Source organism: Coccidioides posadasii, chromosome 2 (genome assembly GCF_018416015.2).
Source record: "Coccidioides posadasii str. Silveira chromosome 2, complete sequence".
Taxonomy (NCBI): domain Eukaryota; kingdom Fungi; phylum Ascomycota; class Eurotiomycetes; order Onygenales; family Onygenaceae; genus Coccidioides; species Coccidioides posadasii.
In genome coordinates, this window is record NC_089408.1 from 5630721 (window position 1) to 5646721 (window position 16001).

Below are 16001 nucleotides of genomic sequence, written 5' to 3' on the forward strand. Positions count from 1 at the left end.
TTATTAAAATGATTGATTTTGTAAAGTACAGGTAAGAAGCATATTTAAAACTTTTCCTTTAGTTTTTCATCCTTGCAAGCCCGAAAACAGAAATCAGATTGCATCCCCTTAACCATGCTTAATGGCTTGTGTGCAAGAGACCCTCCCCCCTTTCTTTGTGCCATCACTTAGATAATTTTCTGAATCATGTGTCGCTGGTCCTTAATCATATCCGCCGCTTTCTCAGCAATTGCATAAACAGTCCACTCAATATCTCCAGAGATATGTAAGGGGATGATACTTGAATCCACAACACGAAGATTCTCAGTGCCGTATACAATCAAGTTAGGATCAACCACTCCACCATCTTCCCTAGGCATCATGGCACATGTACCCACAGGGTGAAAGTAACTTTCACATGTCTCGCAAGCGTGCTCGTCATAGTCTTGCTCTGTTATCATTGGTTGATAGGGAACAACAATATCATATGTCACGCTGGACAAAGCACCAGTGCAGATTAAATCAAGAGACAAGCGGGTCGCTGCTCTAAGAAGTCTCATATCAAGGGGGTGTTCAAGATAACTGGGGTCAACTGTGGGATAGTCACGCGGATCCGAACTTTCAATATGAATCGCCCCACGCGAGAAAGGCGTTGAAATCGAATACAAAACTGCCACGAAATTATTCGCGTCATCCGGAGTGGGCTCTGGGAGCAGACTAGAGGCATAACCAGGGACAAACTGGTACTGGAAGCATGCAACATTGGGATCGTGCAAGCGTCTGAGGGTGAGGTCATATTGCTTTCGCAACAAAGGTGTCCTACGAATGGCATCCAGGATTAGTTCAGGAGGCGGTGGGACGCGACCCATTGCGGCATGCTCGTAAGTGACGAATGTCGAGAGAGTCAAACCGGTAGCGGAAGACGAATCGGATTCCTTCACTGATGTCTCTCCAATCTGAAGCTTACCGAAATTCTTGTCCAATGAATGCTCTTCGGTCTCCAATTCCAGCAGAGAGTACGTATAAGCGTGGTCTTGAAGATTCTCACCAACTCGAGAGTTGTGAATCAGCGTTTTGATGCCATGTTCATCAAGGACGTCCTTCGATCCGATGCCGGACCGTTCAAGGATCCCGGGAGACATAACGGCACCACTACAGATAATCACCTCCAGAGCAGCTTCGCATCGATAGTTATCGTCGAAATTGAGAAATTCAACTCCAGTGGCAATCAGCTTGCTTCCTTCTTTAGTGGAGAATGTCACAGATGACGCCAACACGGTGGTCAGGACATGCAAATTGCCCCGATGCATGACCGGGAGGTAGTAAGCCTCCACGGAACTGGTTCGAGTGCCTGCAACGGAGCTCACAATTGTTTCCATGGGCTGTTTCGGACCACCAGATATACCCAGTTCAGCCCAGGCATTGTGCCAGAGGGTATTACCTTTCGCTATATCGTTGGCAGTGGAGGTCACAACTTGTTTCGCAAATTCACTCTCTTTGGAACCGTGGGCATCCCCGAAAGTAGGGTTTCCATTCTTGGAGGGCTGTTGAGCTTCAGCCTTTGAGAAATAAGGCAGTAGGCCCTGCAAGTTCCAACCCGGGTTTCCCAGAGTCTCCCAGTCGTCGTACTCGGTTTTACATCCCCTAGTGAATAAGTTGTGGTTGGTGACACTCGAACCTCCTAGAATTTTGCCACTAGGCAAGTCATAGACGATCCCGTGTGCATGTCGCTGATGATATGTATCAGTATATGTCCTCGTACATGGAAGAGGGAAAGTGACGAACCTGGGGCTCAGTTTGGAACCCCCAGTCATAGTTTAGATCCTCTACCATGGGGTAAAAGCCGACTGATGACTTCCTGAGAGTGGGACCATCAAGCTGCAACTCCCCTGCTTCGAGCACGCCAACGGTGACGAAGGGGTCTTCGGAGAGTCTTGAAGCGAGAACAAGACCTGCAGTCCCCCCACCAACTATGAGGTAGTCGTACTTCCTGCGGCAAAACTCTTCAATCGTCTTCTTGTCAGCAGCCATGATTGCCACGAACTTTTCTACCTAAACTGCAGATAGAAGGATGGAAAGAAGGTGGAGTATGAGTGGATGATAACAACAGGGTACGAAAGGGAGCTGAAGAAAAGAAGAGGATGTATGTCCAAGGAGGGGAGAACACCCAGTTTTATAGCTTCTGAGGTCGTTCTTTCGGAATCAAGCAGCTAAAACCACATCTTCCTATTGCATTCACAACAGTGCTATGCAGTCAGGCACACTCGCTCTTGCCAGCTGATAACCAGCCGGAGCAGCCAGAGTGTCGCTGTGACTGTGAAGAGAGCGAGAAGACTGAACAAAGTGAGTTGAACGCGTCGCGGGAGCTTCCATGACAGATCTAGTAAGCAGTTGCAATCACGTGAAAGTTTGGGGAGGAGGCTGAAAGAAAGCATTCAGTCATCACCATCTGACACTTTTGTTCAGCGGCCCAATACTGTTATAATGCAAAGAACATTGACTCGCATATATCAGGCTACTTGAGCACATCCTGTTGTCTGGGCGGAACCTGATGGGTGCTCTGAGCCAAGTACCATTGCACATATCGGGGCACAGAACAACGCAAGCCGAAGGATGTCCGCTGGCTATTGCAGAATTCAAGAAGCTTCTCGTACTGTTGCCCAAGTTCGACATTGACGACATACGCGAATTGAGCACATCCATTTCACAGACATCAGTGGGCTGTGCTGGGTCCTCAAAAATCGAGGCATTGCCTGCATTGGGCACGGATAGTGTGCACAATGGCCCTTACTGAAAACAATCCTCGAGTTCGGAAGAGACTGTGCAGCAGATACGCCTGAGCCACAGTCTAAGGGCTGATCTTCTAGGACTTGATCGTCAATCGGAAATAGAGCACAACATGCGGCCGGAGCGGCTTTTGTCGGAGAATACTTGGGTTAACCGAGCCCGTTTGCCTTTGATACCATGGTCGATAGTGGTACTTTCGGGGGTTTAGCCTTTTCACGCTTTTTCGAAGCTGATATTCCCGCAGTGCAGCACGTATCCGGATACGACTGACAGTGTGAAATTGATTAGGCCTGTTCTCTTCCACAAAGCAGACTCTAGAAGGGGTCTGGAGGTGGAAACGATAACATTTAAACTGCCTCCGAACGCTCAGCTGCACATAAAACACGTTCGTCATCCTCGAAGAGACCGTGGTCTCCAAGCATTATCAATGCATATGCATCTCCTGGTAAGATACCAAGAGCTGCGTTAAGGATATTATGGGAATTAAGCTCACACTGAAACGCCATCGAGGCAATGTCTTGCCCTGATTTTGATCACTTCAGCTGTTGCTTTTAGGTTAATGAAGTTCGGCTTGGGAAATATAGCCCGACATCTTGAATGGTTCGAAGACGTATCCCCCTTCGCAGAGAATTTCAATGGAGCTTCTAGCAACTTTCCATGGAGTCCACGGTAGAAAGCTTTAATATGGCCATACACATCCTTGATCACGACGGGAGAGGCATGGTTTCTCTCTTCGATCCGCTGCATTTTTTACCATTGCACAAACGCAATATCAAGTTCGACATCTTGGAGGCGACACAACATAGGGTTCGTCTCTGAGACATCCATTCATCTTGGTTTTCCCCATAGAGTTGATCCCATGCATTTTGAAGTGCTTCAATCTCACCGTGCATAAGGCCAACCCAGGGAGCACTAAGAGAGCATAAATTGCGCATGAATTGCTCAGGTCGGAATTGAGATGTGGTTTGAGGTTCAAAGCTTGACCGCTCACGGATTGTGGGCATCTGGCATTTCACTTGGGAGGAGTGGCTGGAGGACGAAAGCAGGAAGACAAACTGACAGTGGGCCGGAGCAATCATTGGCACAACGAAAGAATCCTCTTCATTCCACCTTGCCGACACCTTTCATATTCCTCCTCTTCGTACCGGGTAAGAAGTACTCTGGCGTTGAAAGACTCCGGCAAAGGAGACCGACTCCGTGGGCCGCAAGCCATGGAGGCGTCAACCTCGCACGACTGGCGATGATCCACGAGTTAATCGCCCAATTTCATGGCACAGATTGTAGGCCCATACCACCCTTCTTTGCAGCAAGCACTCCATCTCACCGACGAGATCAGGTTGGAATAACAGTATTATGTCATCATTGTCGGCTAACGTAATCCACAAGCAAGCGAAATCCGCAAGCGAGCGAAAGATTAAATTAAGGCATCTCAACTAACTAGAATTTAACCCAAAATATCTAGACTCAACAACTCCTAAATAGATTAAATTACATTGCAATAGGACTGCAGCAGCTTCTTCTTGTATGACCTAAAATATGGCAGTTCATACATCTTAGTGGTGTCTGTGAATATGATGCAGGGTCTGAGACTGCAGGCTTAGAGAGTTGAGCAACTGACTGTTCAACAGGTTGAGCAGATGGAATAACAAGCTCAGCAATCTCTTCTCTAGTTAGATCTTCTTCATATTGAATTCAGTGCTTAGATCTTGTATGTTTTTGCTTCTCTTTCTCATTTGCAGTAAATATATCCTGATATTACTTCTTCATAATAGTGGTGTTGATTATTCCATATTTACAGGTCTTGATAATTTGATCAAATTCTTCTACTAAACCCTGGAGTGAGCTCTCAAGCCCCTGCTTCATAAGATTCTTGATCTTATCTGCCTGCCTATGCAATTGCTGGGGGTTGTGAGATGTTTGTAGAATCCAGAATGACACTAAGTTGCTAGATTAGCTAGCTGTAAGGATTCGCCGCGAACCCCTTACATGGACGAACAGCACCCGTGAGGGCCAGAGGCCTCAGCTCGCGAGCTGCTGGGAGCTGCATGTGTCCTCGCGAGGCACTAAGTCACGTGCTCGCGAGCACACATAAAAGGCCGTCACTGCGCGAACCCCTTGCTGGGACCCAGTGGCAATCTTGTTTACAAGTCGTACATAGTTGCCAGAATACAGACCTTTTACCTCGCGTACTCTTTTTCCACATATATTCCTTCTAGAGATTCATTGTCACGCTGATCCACACGTACGATCCTCACACTAGCTGGGGAAGTAGAGATTCAGAGTTGAATATCCAGCTGCTGAAGAACCTAATCTGGGTCAAATAAGGCTATTTCAGTAGCCATGAAGTCACTTTAAATATTCTGAGTCTTAAAGACCTCTGTATGTGCTGTAGAATAAGTATTCAGAAAATTTATCTTCTTAATAGTATTGATTCCAAGTCACATTTGCTGTTCAACTAGACTGTCATATGCCCACTTCAAAACTGCAAAAATACTCACATCAAGAAACTGCAAGAGATAAGATGAATGTGCTGGCATGCACAGAGAAATAATCTTATTTTTCTTGCAGATATGATTAAATTCTGGGGTAAGATAACTGTTGTGTCTATTCAGAATAAGAAGTATATAAGTGTCAATTCTCTGTAGATTTGCAGCAGGAATAAATAGCCTAGTTAGTCATTTGATTTCTATCTTATCTGTGGTTCAGTCATTAGAACTAATATCAAGTCTCCAGCTAGCTAAAACTCTGTCAAACCAGTCTTTCTGTAGATTTTGTCTCTTAAGAATGATGTATGGAGGCAAGACCCAGTCTGAGACATTGACTGATTTAATTACTGTAATTCATTCTTGATTTTCAGACTGTAGAAGCTTTGCTTGACTATAGTACTTAGTACTAGTAATAATCTTGATAGTTGTGCAGAGGCTTATTGCAAATCCAGTCTTATTAAAGTTATAGATATCTTCTATTGGGATTCTATGCTCAGTAATTATATTCTTCAGAGTTTTAAACTAATTCTGAATAATCTTTCTATCTTCACATTTTGCTTGCTTGTGATTATAGTGTCTGAAATAGCAGCATTTGAGCTTTGTACAGTGTTTAATCAGATTTGACATTCAGTTCTGGCCAACACAGGGAGAAGGAGAGGTAGAATCTCACATGGCAAGAAGATGATTGGTCATATTCTCAACAAATGCCAGTCAGAGGGGAATTCCTTGTTTAACTAGATTTAGGATTCATTGAACTAGCTGATTCTCTTCAGGCTCAGTTAATTTAGTTGAATTTGCATATAGACTGATTCATGCACATCTTCCTTTTACTCAATGATATAAGATAGTATAAGGCATATTAAATAGCTGTGCAGCTTCAGCAATTGAGCTAATTTCTTGCTTTTTAAGAGTAGAAATAGCAAGTTCAATCCTGCCCTCTATTTCTATAGAGGATCTTGCATTTTTATTGCAAATTGATGGCATTCTGACGCATTGAAGTGGATGGTTGAGGAAGTTGAAAAAATTATCTTTCGCTTGCTTGTGGATTATGTTAGTTAGTAACTAGTTAGTATATTTTAGGATAGGCGCCATTGTTTCTTCGACATTGACTGGCTTCAGAAACTCTAAGCAGCTGTTCCGGTGGCTAGTTCAGTTAACTAACCAAGAAGTATGGAGTATTGCTGGTGACTCTTTTGGTTCCTCGCAGTCCTAGGGCGAGTCGGGGATCGGATCGCCTGGATTAGCGTGCCGTGACCATGCTCACCCCACGTGGGCCACATTATGGGTGCCGTTCTTCAGAGCAGCTCCCGCTTTGTGCGGCTGGATCGGGATCTTGGAAGTTTTTCCCACTGGTAAGAAGGGCACTCTCCATGAACCCATAAACCCCCGCGAGTTTGCGACCTCATGGAGCCAAGAACAACGGTGTCCACTCTTTCTCCCTCATGCACCCTCGGTCTCATCACAGTGAAGGTTTAATCATTCTCTGGATGGAAAGGAGTGAATCCACCGCCCTCGGCGGGCATCGTCTCAGGCATTAATTGCCGACGAGATAAAAGCAAGCGAGCTTCTAGTTAACTCAGTAACCAACTAACTACTCGCAATTGGCCGGGCTCATCACACCCGTCAAATTTGCGCTAGAGAAGCATTTAATAACTATCTTGGGCTCCCCTCACCTTCCAGCAAAAAGTCATTCTTTCACTGTTCTTCTGTGAGTGTTTCAAGTTTGACGAAGCACACACCTTTTCTTTTTTCTTTCTGGAAACCTTCTGATATCAACTTTAGTCTGGGGTTGAACGCAAAATGGCGAAACTTATCTGCGTGGTCGGTGTCACTGGAAACCAAGGCGGGTCCGTCGCCGAAAGATTCTCCAAGGATCCAAACTACCGGGTTCGCGGGCTTACCCGTAACCCTGATTCACCCGCTGCCCAAAAGTTGGCCTCCCAGGGGGTCGAAATTGTCAAAGCAAACTTGGACGATGCGAGCACGCTTATTCCCGCATTCGCCGGCGCAAACGTCATCTTTAGTGTAACGAATTACTGGGAACCCTTCTTCCGACCTGACTGTCGCCAACGTGCTGCCGAAAAGGGGATTTCCTGTCGTAAATACGCCTATGACGTCGAGTATGGGCAAGGCAAGAATATCGCGGATGCTGCTGCTGCGACGGTTGATAGTTTAGATGAAAATGGCTTCATTGTCTCGACGTTGAGCCATGGGGGAAAGTGTAGCAAAGGGAAGTTCAATGAGCTGTATCACTTTGATGCTAAAGCGGATATTTTCCCATATTACGTGAATGAGAAGTATCCGGATCTCGCGAAGAAGATGTCATGCGTGCAGACGGGATATTTCACGTCTAGCTATAAGCTCGCCCCCGAATCATATCTCAAAAAGGTTCAGCCTCCAAACATTCTCCAAGTTATGATAATATTCGGCCCGTTTCGCTGACTGGATGGAAATTATCGTTTTAAGATGTCTGATGGGAGCTTTAGGATGTACTTCCCCACATCTCCCAATATGCCAGTACCTCATCTCGCTGTTAATGAAGATCTCGGCAACTTCGTCTATGCTGTATCCAAGATGCCTGCCGGAAAGAGTTACTTGGCGGCTGGGTCGATCTGCAGCTGGAGCGAATACATGCGCACATGGAGCCTAGTCAACGGCCTCCCTGCGAGCTATGAACAAGCCACTATTGAACAAGTCATAGAGGCTGCTCCAGACAAAGAGTTTGGAAGGGAGGTTGCTGATATGTTTGCATATTCGTCCGATCCAGGATACGATGGTGGTGATCAGACATTGTTGAAGGCGGAGGATCTTCGAGCCGTGAGTACATTTTGCTGCCATATGGAGACTGCGTTTGTGGATGGAAACAGGTAGCTGACTTGCTCTGCTTTTTTTCAAGGCTGGTATCGAGTGTCCAATGACGACTTTGGAGGAGTGGATGAAGAAGGAGGATTGGTCCGCAATCCTTGCTGCTTAGGAAAACACGAACAATTGATATTGGCAAAGTCAGAAAGATGAATCATATTAATCATGTGTATTCCTCGTTGTTGCCAGGACTGTTTATCCAAAGCTTTCGTAGGGGAGATAGGAAACATTAGGTTTGCTTGTCCTCCGAGAGCCAGCGCAAGCGACGGATTGGTGCACTTTCAAGACATGCCGGTTCTGATATTGTTCTCATTGACATATGAGGGCTTTATGAAGGGTATTAGAAGCTAAAAGCAGCGTGCTTTGCTCTTCATCAAATTCGTAAACACCCCCCCACAAGGAATGGGAACAAATTTTACTCCCTACGCTTTTTTCTTTTATTTTATTTTCATTTTTTTTTTTTTAAAAAATTTTTTTTTTTTTTTTTTTTTTTTTTTTTTCAGGAAGCTTTCCCCAGTGCGCCAACACAAATAAACAACAAAAGGGCATATTTCAGAGGTGTGAGAGATCGTCAAATCACCCGATATCGCTTCATAACTTCATAGCCTTAAGTCTGCTCATTTATTTTCAAACGAGAGGCAGAGAGACATTCATAACTAATTCTCGAGAACACATGTTAAGCTAGCAGATTAAGCGCTGGGTTTCTTCCCGATGATGAATCGATAAACGGTATATAAGTGTAGTGATTTGTCGTTGAATTCACCCTTCACCAGTTCGAAGGTCACCTTTGCCTGCTCTACGGAGTAGTTCAGAGCACGGGTGAAGAATGCCATGGAGTGTGCTTCCACAGATTCGTTCATATGTAGACGTTCGAATCGGCCAAGCTCTTTGAGTTTCTTGTCGCGTGCCCACGGGCCGATGGGAACCTGAGGTGGATGATCAGAATAAGAACAAACTGCTAAAGTAATTGATACCCAAGGCAAACGAATAAAAATGCTCAAGGGTAGGATCTTTGAAGCGGGCCTACCTTTACAATCTTTTCTTGGATGTCCTCGAAACCAGCCTCTTCCATCCATTGCCTCTGGAAGCGGGCGATATTCAACGGCTTCCCAACCTTCTCGCTAACATCACTTAACTGTGTCACCCAGTGAAGGGTGTTTGGCGCCTTCTTCAGTTCCGGATCGTCATCGCTGAAAATCCATGCATCGTATTCTTGAACTTCCAGCCACCCACCGGGCTTGAGGTTTTCAAATGCCTGTCGGTACAGTTTCGCCCAATTGTTCGTGCTTCCGCAGAGTGAGCGCCAATGAACGTAGTCAAATTTCTTATCCTCGCCAAAATCCCATGGTTCTTCAAAATCGTCGACGTAAAACTTCAGGTTAGGTGGGACAAAGCTGGGTTGGATAGGTGATAGATCGGTTCCGACAATCAGCGCAGCCGGAAATTCGTCCGCGAACTCGATGGGCCATATACCTAGGGCATTCTTGCCTTAGATTTCGAATTTATACTGGAGGTGGTCGTTTGCGCGCTCTGGAATGTATGGCATTGCATGGAGCGGGTATAGGAGCTAGATGCTTACCGGTTCCTGTTCCAATGTCCAAAACACGCTGAGGAGCTTTAATTGGGGCGGTATACAGCGAACCGCCGAGTATAAGCCGATAAAGATGGTGCTGAAGATCTAAACGGTCCTGCTCTGCCTCGTCGTTGGGGAGAAAATACTCCCCAGCATGGTAAGCATGATATCTACGGCCGTTCTCATACTGATAGTTGGTGATAGATGAGCGCAGGGATGTGCTGTCACTCCCTGCGACGGAGGATTCATAGGCGGAGTCGTTGTCGACGGACTCGTCAATTTCGAGCTGATAAGATAGTTTGTTTCGTTAGATAGCTGACGTTGCATTGGCATCATCGATATTTGTGTAAACAAGATATGAATTGCGGATTTCCCGTACCTCGTCTTCGTGCTGGAGTGGATCCTCCTCTGGTCCACTCTGAGGAGTTGATCGATTGCTCTCTATTCTCGGCGAGCTGGCCATGTTGACATCAAGCGTGTTAAAAGTATCGATGGAACGAGAAGGGTGGAGGATTCGCAAGTCAGGTACGTTGAGCCAGGGGTTATGGAATGCGCGACGACTCGATGGAAGACAACTTGTGCGCAATTATTGAGGGTGAATAAAACAAAGACTAACGGAGTACTCCATACTCCGTCGTTAATCGTCTGGCGAGAATCCTGCCCTAAGTATGCACGCTAGATAATCCTATCGACCTCCACATCACCGACCAACATGCAACAACCCTCGTTTGGTCGCGACTCCATGCTCGACGAAGAGCGCTAGTTGAAAAGCACCTGAGACTTTGAAGGCAGTGTACGGCGTACGGAGTCCTCTTTTGGGCCAATCGCTCCCCAAGGTTCGAGAAATGCTTGGAAGCGATACGGTACGGAGTACTCCGTACGGAGTGCTGACATAAAACGACTTTGGTGGGCCAAAAAAAAAAAAGCTGCGTTCGTGAATGGCGTGCATTCAATCTAAACTTTGTCGCGGATGAAGGTAAGTGGGGTTCGATGTTCGCCTGGCGTGCATCTCCATCATAAAACTGACTTCACTCCGTGCCCGGGTAGGACGTTTGACTAAACTCTCGCTGGAGGTTCTTTCCATGATGATTCGTGCCTTTGGTTCGGTTAGGTTCTGACTCGTGGACATAGCGTCACTGCTCTCATAGGACTGTCATCGCCAGGTCTACATTTCGAGCTCTTCGACCATCCCCCCCGTGCATTAATTGGCCACTCTAATGCACAGTTAGACAGCTCCTCCGAAGATTTCCGACATGATTAGCGCAGATACTGTACTCCGTAGTTGACAACGAAATCGCGGCTGGCTTATGGCTTCACCGGCCCGCCAGCCATGTTAGGATGTTCACATTTTACCAACGAAGCCTACACGCAGAGTTCTAGAGTACTGAGAAACTACTGGGTATCATGCGGGACCCCAGGACCGTTTGACCTGCGATCCGACAGCATCAGCACGGGACATTGCAGGGAAACGTGGACATTCCGGAGTACAGAGTACAGAGCGGAGCATTCGCTCGCGTCGTTGACTGTGCGCTGAGTGGAGGGTTCATCGTCAACCTTGTAACGCGGTTTGTGTCGCCGCTAGCGGGCCGCCGAGAGGCGATGTCGCAGCAGCCGAGGATGCCGGTGGGCTTGGCTCTGTCACGGGACCATCGCCGCTCTCACCGCCAAGGCTTATATAAGATTATTATGTCAGTCGGAGGACGGCAGAACAAATTACCCGGGAGTACGCCGGGGATCTGTGGGGTTGCAACCGCCAAGACGTGCTGCGGAATTAAACCTCTTCTAGAAGGTCTTGGGTGTCAAACAGGCCACTGTTGTTCAATCCCCCCAGCTCATGGAGCAAGCTTCGTGAGCGTTTGGTTTTTTTTTTTTTTTTTTTTTCTCGCCTTTTTGCTCGACTCTGGTCGTCTCTCGCCTTTTCCCTCCAATAGTGTACGCAGTGATAGTAATCGGCCAAGGGTCCATTTTCGCGGTGGGCTCGTCCGAACATTGTGTTTGCTCTCAAGGCCATTATTTACTCTCTGGTTTCCCCTCTGCCGTAAGACATTGCCCTCGAAGGAGTCGATATGCTCATCATGTGCCATGCTTCCAAACTATGCAACATTGACGGCTAATGTGTGAGTCCACTAGAAACGCGCCCAGTCTCTCGGATTGCAATATTTCCCTGAAAGCTCTGAAATTCAGATCGCGCGCCATCTTTTACCTCTGAGGCAGATATATTACACACACACTGCTCGCACAATGGCATTTACAAACGGGTCGTTTGCGACCTTCTTAATCGTCTGCCGTATGTTAAAACCCCCCGATTCTATCGCATCCACGTCCCACGAGCAAAAAAATTCAACTTGAACGCAATTCCACAAACAAAACATAACAGTCCTGATATGCTAACAAAATCTCGCCATTTCTCATAGCCACCGCCTTTTTCCTTGGCATAATATTTTCCCTCTTCCCCTACGACTACCCGCTGCTCTGGTCCACCACCCCCACTCCGGCTTCGCACTTCGACTATGTAGAAGCTCACCTCAAATTCCTTCATGCCTCCCCGCCGCTCATCCCTCGCATCCTCCACATTGTCATGTTCCTCGGCCTCGCCGGCCTTATCATGAAACTCTACCGCCCTTCCGAATCAAACATGCTCTTTGACGGCGCCAGTCTCGTGCTCTACATGTGCGGTGTCATCGTGTATGTCGCCAACATCGTCAAGGGTCTTCGCATCGTTACGGCTGGCGAGTATGGCTCGCAGATTGCTGGCGAAGAGGGAGAGCAGATCTTGGGCAGGGAGGATAGCTTGAAGGTGTTGGCGGCGAGTAATACCATTTTGGCGCTGGTGTTGGTCGGTGTGTTGGTGTTGCAGGCGGGACAGTGGTATGCGGAGAGAAAGGAGAGGGAGGAGTTGGAGGATATGAGTAAGAAGTCTGAAGCTAAGAAGGAGGAGAAGGAGGCGCCTAAAGTCACAAGACAGACTAGTGCCAGTAAGAAGAAACAGTAGTTTGAGGTTTCTACGGAGTAGCTATGGTTGAGGGAAAGCTGCGAATGGTACGGAAAAGTTAGCGCACTGCTGAAAGGCGGTGCGGGTGTTTGTCGATTGTAACATGAGAAGTGGGAATGAAATGTTTGCAAAGAGAATTTTTGTTATTATATGGCTGGATCGTTCCTTTTTCATTGTAGAGATTATTGAGTAAGTGTGGTATGGCATATTATTTACAAATGCTGTATTTCCCATATTCCAAAACAGACAACCATGCAGGCCTCAGTGTGCTGTTGAGGAGTTATTCAAAGAGGGCGTACTATTGGGGAGAAAAGCACCTCTGTATTCATCGCAACAGTATAGCTGAACATATATGGGAGAGACGAGAAGTCATCAAGTACTCCGTAGAATCCAAACAAAAGTCGAAGAATAAGCCCAAAGGAGGAGGTCTGACCTACCACGGAACGTACTTCCGTTTATTTTATTTTATTTTATTTTATTTTATTTTTTTTTTACTTTTTTTCCAAAGTTGATCTTTGTTTCTCCTTTTTCCTATTTTCGTCCTTTTTACTCATCAACATGTTGTTAAGATAGCACACTTCGACTATTGTAGAAGGAATCAGAATGAGGAAGTTAGTCGAAATGGGGCTAATGTTCATGTTGAATTCATACGTGTTATCTGCTTGCTTTCATCGCATATGGTAGTGTTTCTTCAGGAGAAAATGAAAATGGGCTCCGCGGGATATCTGGAGATCGTGGGCTCAATGCCTTTGCAAAAAGGCCCTCTCCGGAATCTATCTCCGCAGCCCCAGAGAAGCTGCCATTTTTGAAGTTATGAATTGGATGCATGGAGACAGAAGCAAATGTGTTGAGCTGGGATTGCTGGTCTTGTATCGAGGCTGGAGGGACCAGCGAGATGGCCTTTGCTAGTGGTGGTGGTTGTTGCTGTTGCTGCTGTTGGGGAGAGAAGTGGACAGGGGTATTGGCGAAGGAATTGAAGGAGGAGATTGCGACGTCAGGTTCATCTGGGGATAGGGGATGCAAGTCTGCGTTGGTGTCAGAGGGCGCTGGTGGGTTTGCTGCCACGCCGTGGATATCAGTACTTAAACACCAAAGTGGCGGTGGGTGTGCACTAGTCGTACCTGTCACTCTTCTGGCAAGGTCCTTCTCGCTTGTTTCGAGCCTCAATCCTTTTAATTTCTCGCTTAGCTTGCTTCCACCTGGGGACAAAGGTGTCCTGGGACTCAGCGGAACAGAGCCGATATTAGTAGACACGTTCAAAGCCGGCATCGCAGGTCGCGCCACAACCCCAAAGTTAGCTTCTATCCATTCCTTTTCTTGCAAAGCCATCGCGAGCGCTACTCCCTCGGAGTTATGCTGGGATTCTTCCCTGATCTCTTTGTCCAAGACTTGCAGTCTTTTCTTTGCCCAGATAGTATGTAGGACCCCTTTTTTCCCCGCCGTTCTCGCCGTTGCCCCTAGCTCTGGAGAGAATATGGCAGGCAACGGATTAATTTGTATCGAGTCACCGTTCTTTTTCACCGTTTCCGCAGAATTTGGTGGAGGCTCGTAGGTGAGGGTGATGACAGGCGGTACGGTTGCTCCTGGGGGAAGTAAGAAGTAGCATCGTCGAACGTGGTCGTTAGTCCGATCATCTGCGGGGAGGACAGTACGCTTCTTGTCCCAGGACACATGCCACAATCCAACGGGCGATCTCGTCACGTCATCGTCTTCCCATTCCACCATTAAAATTTTGGTCCCCTCATTGCCTTTGCCTGCTTCGAATTCAAACCGTGCAAGTGCTGTAAGTGACTGCAGTTTATGAAGCACGCGGGGAGTTTCCAAGGCAAAGTCAATGCCTGCGTCAGGGGTGAATTCCTGGGCCATTTTTCTTTTCTTTTCTTTTTCTTTCCCCCTTTGAGCAGCTTTCTGTTCCGTTTCCCCTCTTTCGTTTAAATATGGGGCACGAGTGATTTAGATAGGAGACGGATTAGAAGAAAAGAAAAGAAGTCTCACTGGATGCTTTCTCGAGATCGATCGATCCGCCCCCGAATCAAGGACGACGAGAGTAAGCCTTATGCACGACAATCCGTGACTGGCATTAGTGAGGCTGACGAGATGCTGATAAACTAATCGTCAAATGTGATCTGAAATGGGAAATTTGAGGTTTACCTTTGATCACTTCCAGAAAATACCCCGGGAGTAGGGTGAGCGCCAGGCTGAACCTGGTCAGGTCGGATATTATTGGATGGCAATGATGGATTCCAAGGTTCATCATTTATTATGTGTTTCGCGGAGGGAAAATAAATACGAACTCCTGCATACAGTGTGTACATCCCTAAATCACGAGAACATGGATCTTTGCCCTTTGGATCTGCGGCACATGCAACATGTTAATTGACCACCTCTATGGATGCCTCCGTCCTGCTCTACCTTTATTTGATTCTTAAGGTCTTGAGCAGCACATTATTATTACCCTTCAACACTGTGGGGTGTGACGGACACAACCCCCTCAAAGCCAAGCCTGGTATAAAGGTACCCCGTTCGCAGGACAGACGACAGAGGGTACGTCTGTGATCAATTGGCGATACATGCATCTTGGTTCTGAGGTCATGTACGCTGACCGTCGGGCGACATCGAAGTCGGCCAGTGTTTCCAATATCATCCCAGTATCAGGGGCTTTAGGGATCCGGGACGGAACAATCTGTGCATTCTCCGCACTCCGGACGGTAGTCCGTCATATATGTATGTACATTAGGAGCAAGCGGGACATTCGTGTCTGAATCCAGATAAAGGACCTTCTGGATGCTTTGTGTGGATTGTTGTCGCTGGGTCTTCTTCTGGTGAAACGTAATTCTCGCCAACCCCGTGTGATGGAACACCATTGAAATGTTGCTTTTTCTGTTTTACCTAGCGCGTCCAGCATGGGGGAGGGGGTTTGCTAAAAATAACCGAATCCCACTCAATGATATTCCAACAAACACCTAATCCTTGACATGGTCGTGCCATGCCCTTATGTTGCACATCATATCCGCATATTCGGACTCTTTTTGGTTCTGGATTTATCGCCCGTGACGGTTTGCAGCTTTGTCGTCCCGCTGAGCCATCCATGTCTCCCCGGAGCCGCATCCCAATCACACCCGCACCAACCGCAGTGAGCGACCATTGACCGTTCCAGACTCGCAAGAAATTTCAAAGCCAAGACAACGTCTCTCTTGTGGTTTTGCGCTTTCAACCACTACCAGATTTTTATTGTAGTAGGGGGCAAGCAACGTCGATAGTTCCCACCAATGGCTGCGGGCTAACCACGATCCCTCCAAGAACGTCCTTTTGTAAAAACCAC

The 16001-nt window shown here is 47.0% G+C and overlaps 5 protein-coding genes across 5 annotated transcripts; 2 read left to right on the forward strand and 3 right to left on the reverse strand.

Moving 5' to 3' along the window:
- Positions 1-167: 167 nt before the first annotated feature.
- D8B26_004265 (uncharacterized protein) lies at positions 168-2010 on the reverse strand (the record flags this gene model as incomplete). Its single annotated transcript, XM_003065075.2, has 2 exons — positions 168-1709; positions 1765-2010. The coding sequence occupies 2 exons, from the start codon at positions 2008-2010 to the stop codon at positions 168-170; spliced, it is 1788 nt and encodes a 595-aa protein (XP_003065121.2).
- Positions 2011-6574: 4564 nt separating this feature from the next.
- D8B26_004266 (uncharacterized protein) lies at positions 6575-8267 on the forward strand. Its single transcript, XM_003065076.2, has 4 exons — positions 6575-6960; positions 7035-7640; positions 7719-8069; positions 8149-8267. The coding sequence occupies exons 2-4, from the start codon at positions 7053-7055 to the stop codon at positions 8224-8226; spliced, it is 1017 nt and encodes a 338-aa protein (XP_003065122.1). The 5' UTR covers positions 6575-6960; positions 7035-7052; the 3' UTR covers positions 8227-8267.
- Positions 8268-8655: 388 nt separating this feature from the next.
- D8B26_004267 (uncharacterized protein) lies at positions 8656-10150 on the reverse strand (the record flags this gene model as incomplete). The annotated part of the gene is made up of 4 exons (XM_003065077.2): positions 8656-9040; positions 9142-9587; positions 9694-9973; positions 10067-10150. The coding sequence occupies 4 exons, from the start codon at positions 10148-10150 to the stop codon at positions 8804-8806; spliced, it is 1047 nt and encodes a 348-aa protein (XP_003065123.1). The 3' UTR covers positions 8656-8803.
- A 1395-nt stretch (positions 10151-11545) lies between these two features.
- Positions 11546-12816, forward strand: D8B26_004268 (uncharacterized protein). The gene is made up of 3 exons (XM_003065078.2): positions 11546-11725; positions 11818-11974; positions 12102-12816. Exons 2-3 carry the CDS (start codon positions 11929-11931, stop codon positions 12677-12679), a joined length of 624 nt encoding a protein of 207 aa, XP_003065124.1. The 5' UTR covers positions 11546-11725; positions 11818-11928; the 3' UTR covers positions 12680-12816.
- Positions 12817-13282: 466 nt separating this feature from the next.
- D8B26_004269 (uncharacterized protein) lies at positions 13283-14861 on the reverse strand. Its single transcript, XM_066124434.1, has 3 exons — positions 14831-14861; positions 13801-14779; positions 13283-13737 (listed from the first exon to the last, which is right to left on the reverse strand). Exons 2-3 carry the CDS (start codon positions 14543-14545, stop codon positions 13334-13336), a joined length of 1149 nt encoding a protein of 382 aa, XP_065980515.1. The 5' UTR covers positions 14546-14779; positions 14831-14861; the 3' UTR covers positions 13283-13333.
- Between the last annotated feature and the right edge of the window lie 1140 nt (positions 14862-16001).

Coding starts and splice junctions, on each gene's coding strand:
- D8B26_004266 (XM_003065076.2), top strand. CDS start 7,053: ATGGCGAAACTTATCTGCGTGGTCGGTGTCACTGGAAACCAAGGCGGG. Junction 7,641..7,718: donor CCGAATCATATCTCAAAAAG/GTTCAGCCTCCA, acceptor TATCGTTTTAAG/ATGTCTGATGGGAGCTTTAG. Junction 8,070..8,148: donor AGGCGGAGGATCTTCGAGCC/GTGAGTACATTT, acceptor CTTTTTTTCAAG/GCTGGTATCGAGTGTCCAAT.
- D8B26_004268 (XM_003065078.2), top strand. CDS start 11,929: ATGGCATTTACAAACGGGTCGTTTGCGACCTTCTTAATCGTCTGCC. Junction 11,975..12,101: donor GACCTTCTTAATCGTCTGCC/GTATGTTAAAAC, acceptor CATTTCTCATAG/CCACCGCCTTTTTCCTTGGC.
- D8B26_004269 (XM_066124434.1), bottom strand. CDS start 14,545: ATGGCCCAGGAATTCACCCCTGACGCAGGCATTGACTTTGCCTTGGAA. Junction 13,738..13,800: donor CCTTGCCAGAAGAGTGACAG/GTACGACTAGTG, acceptor ACGGCGTGGCAG/CAAACCCACCAGCGCCCTCT.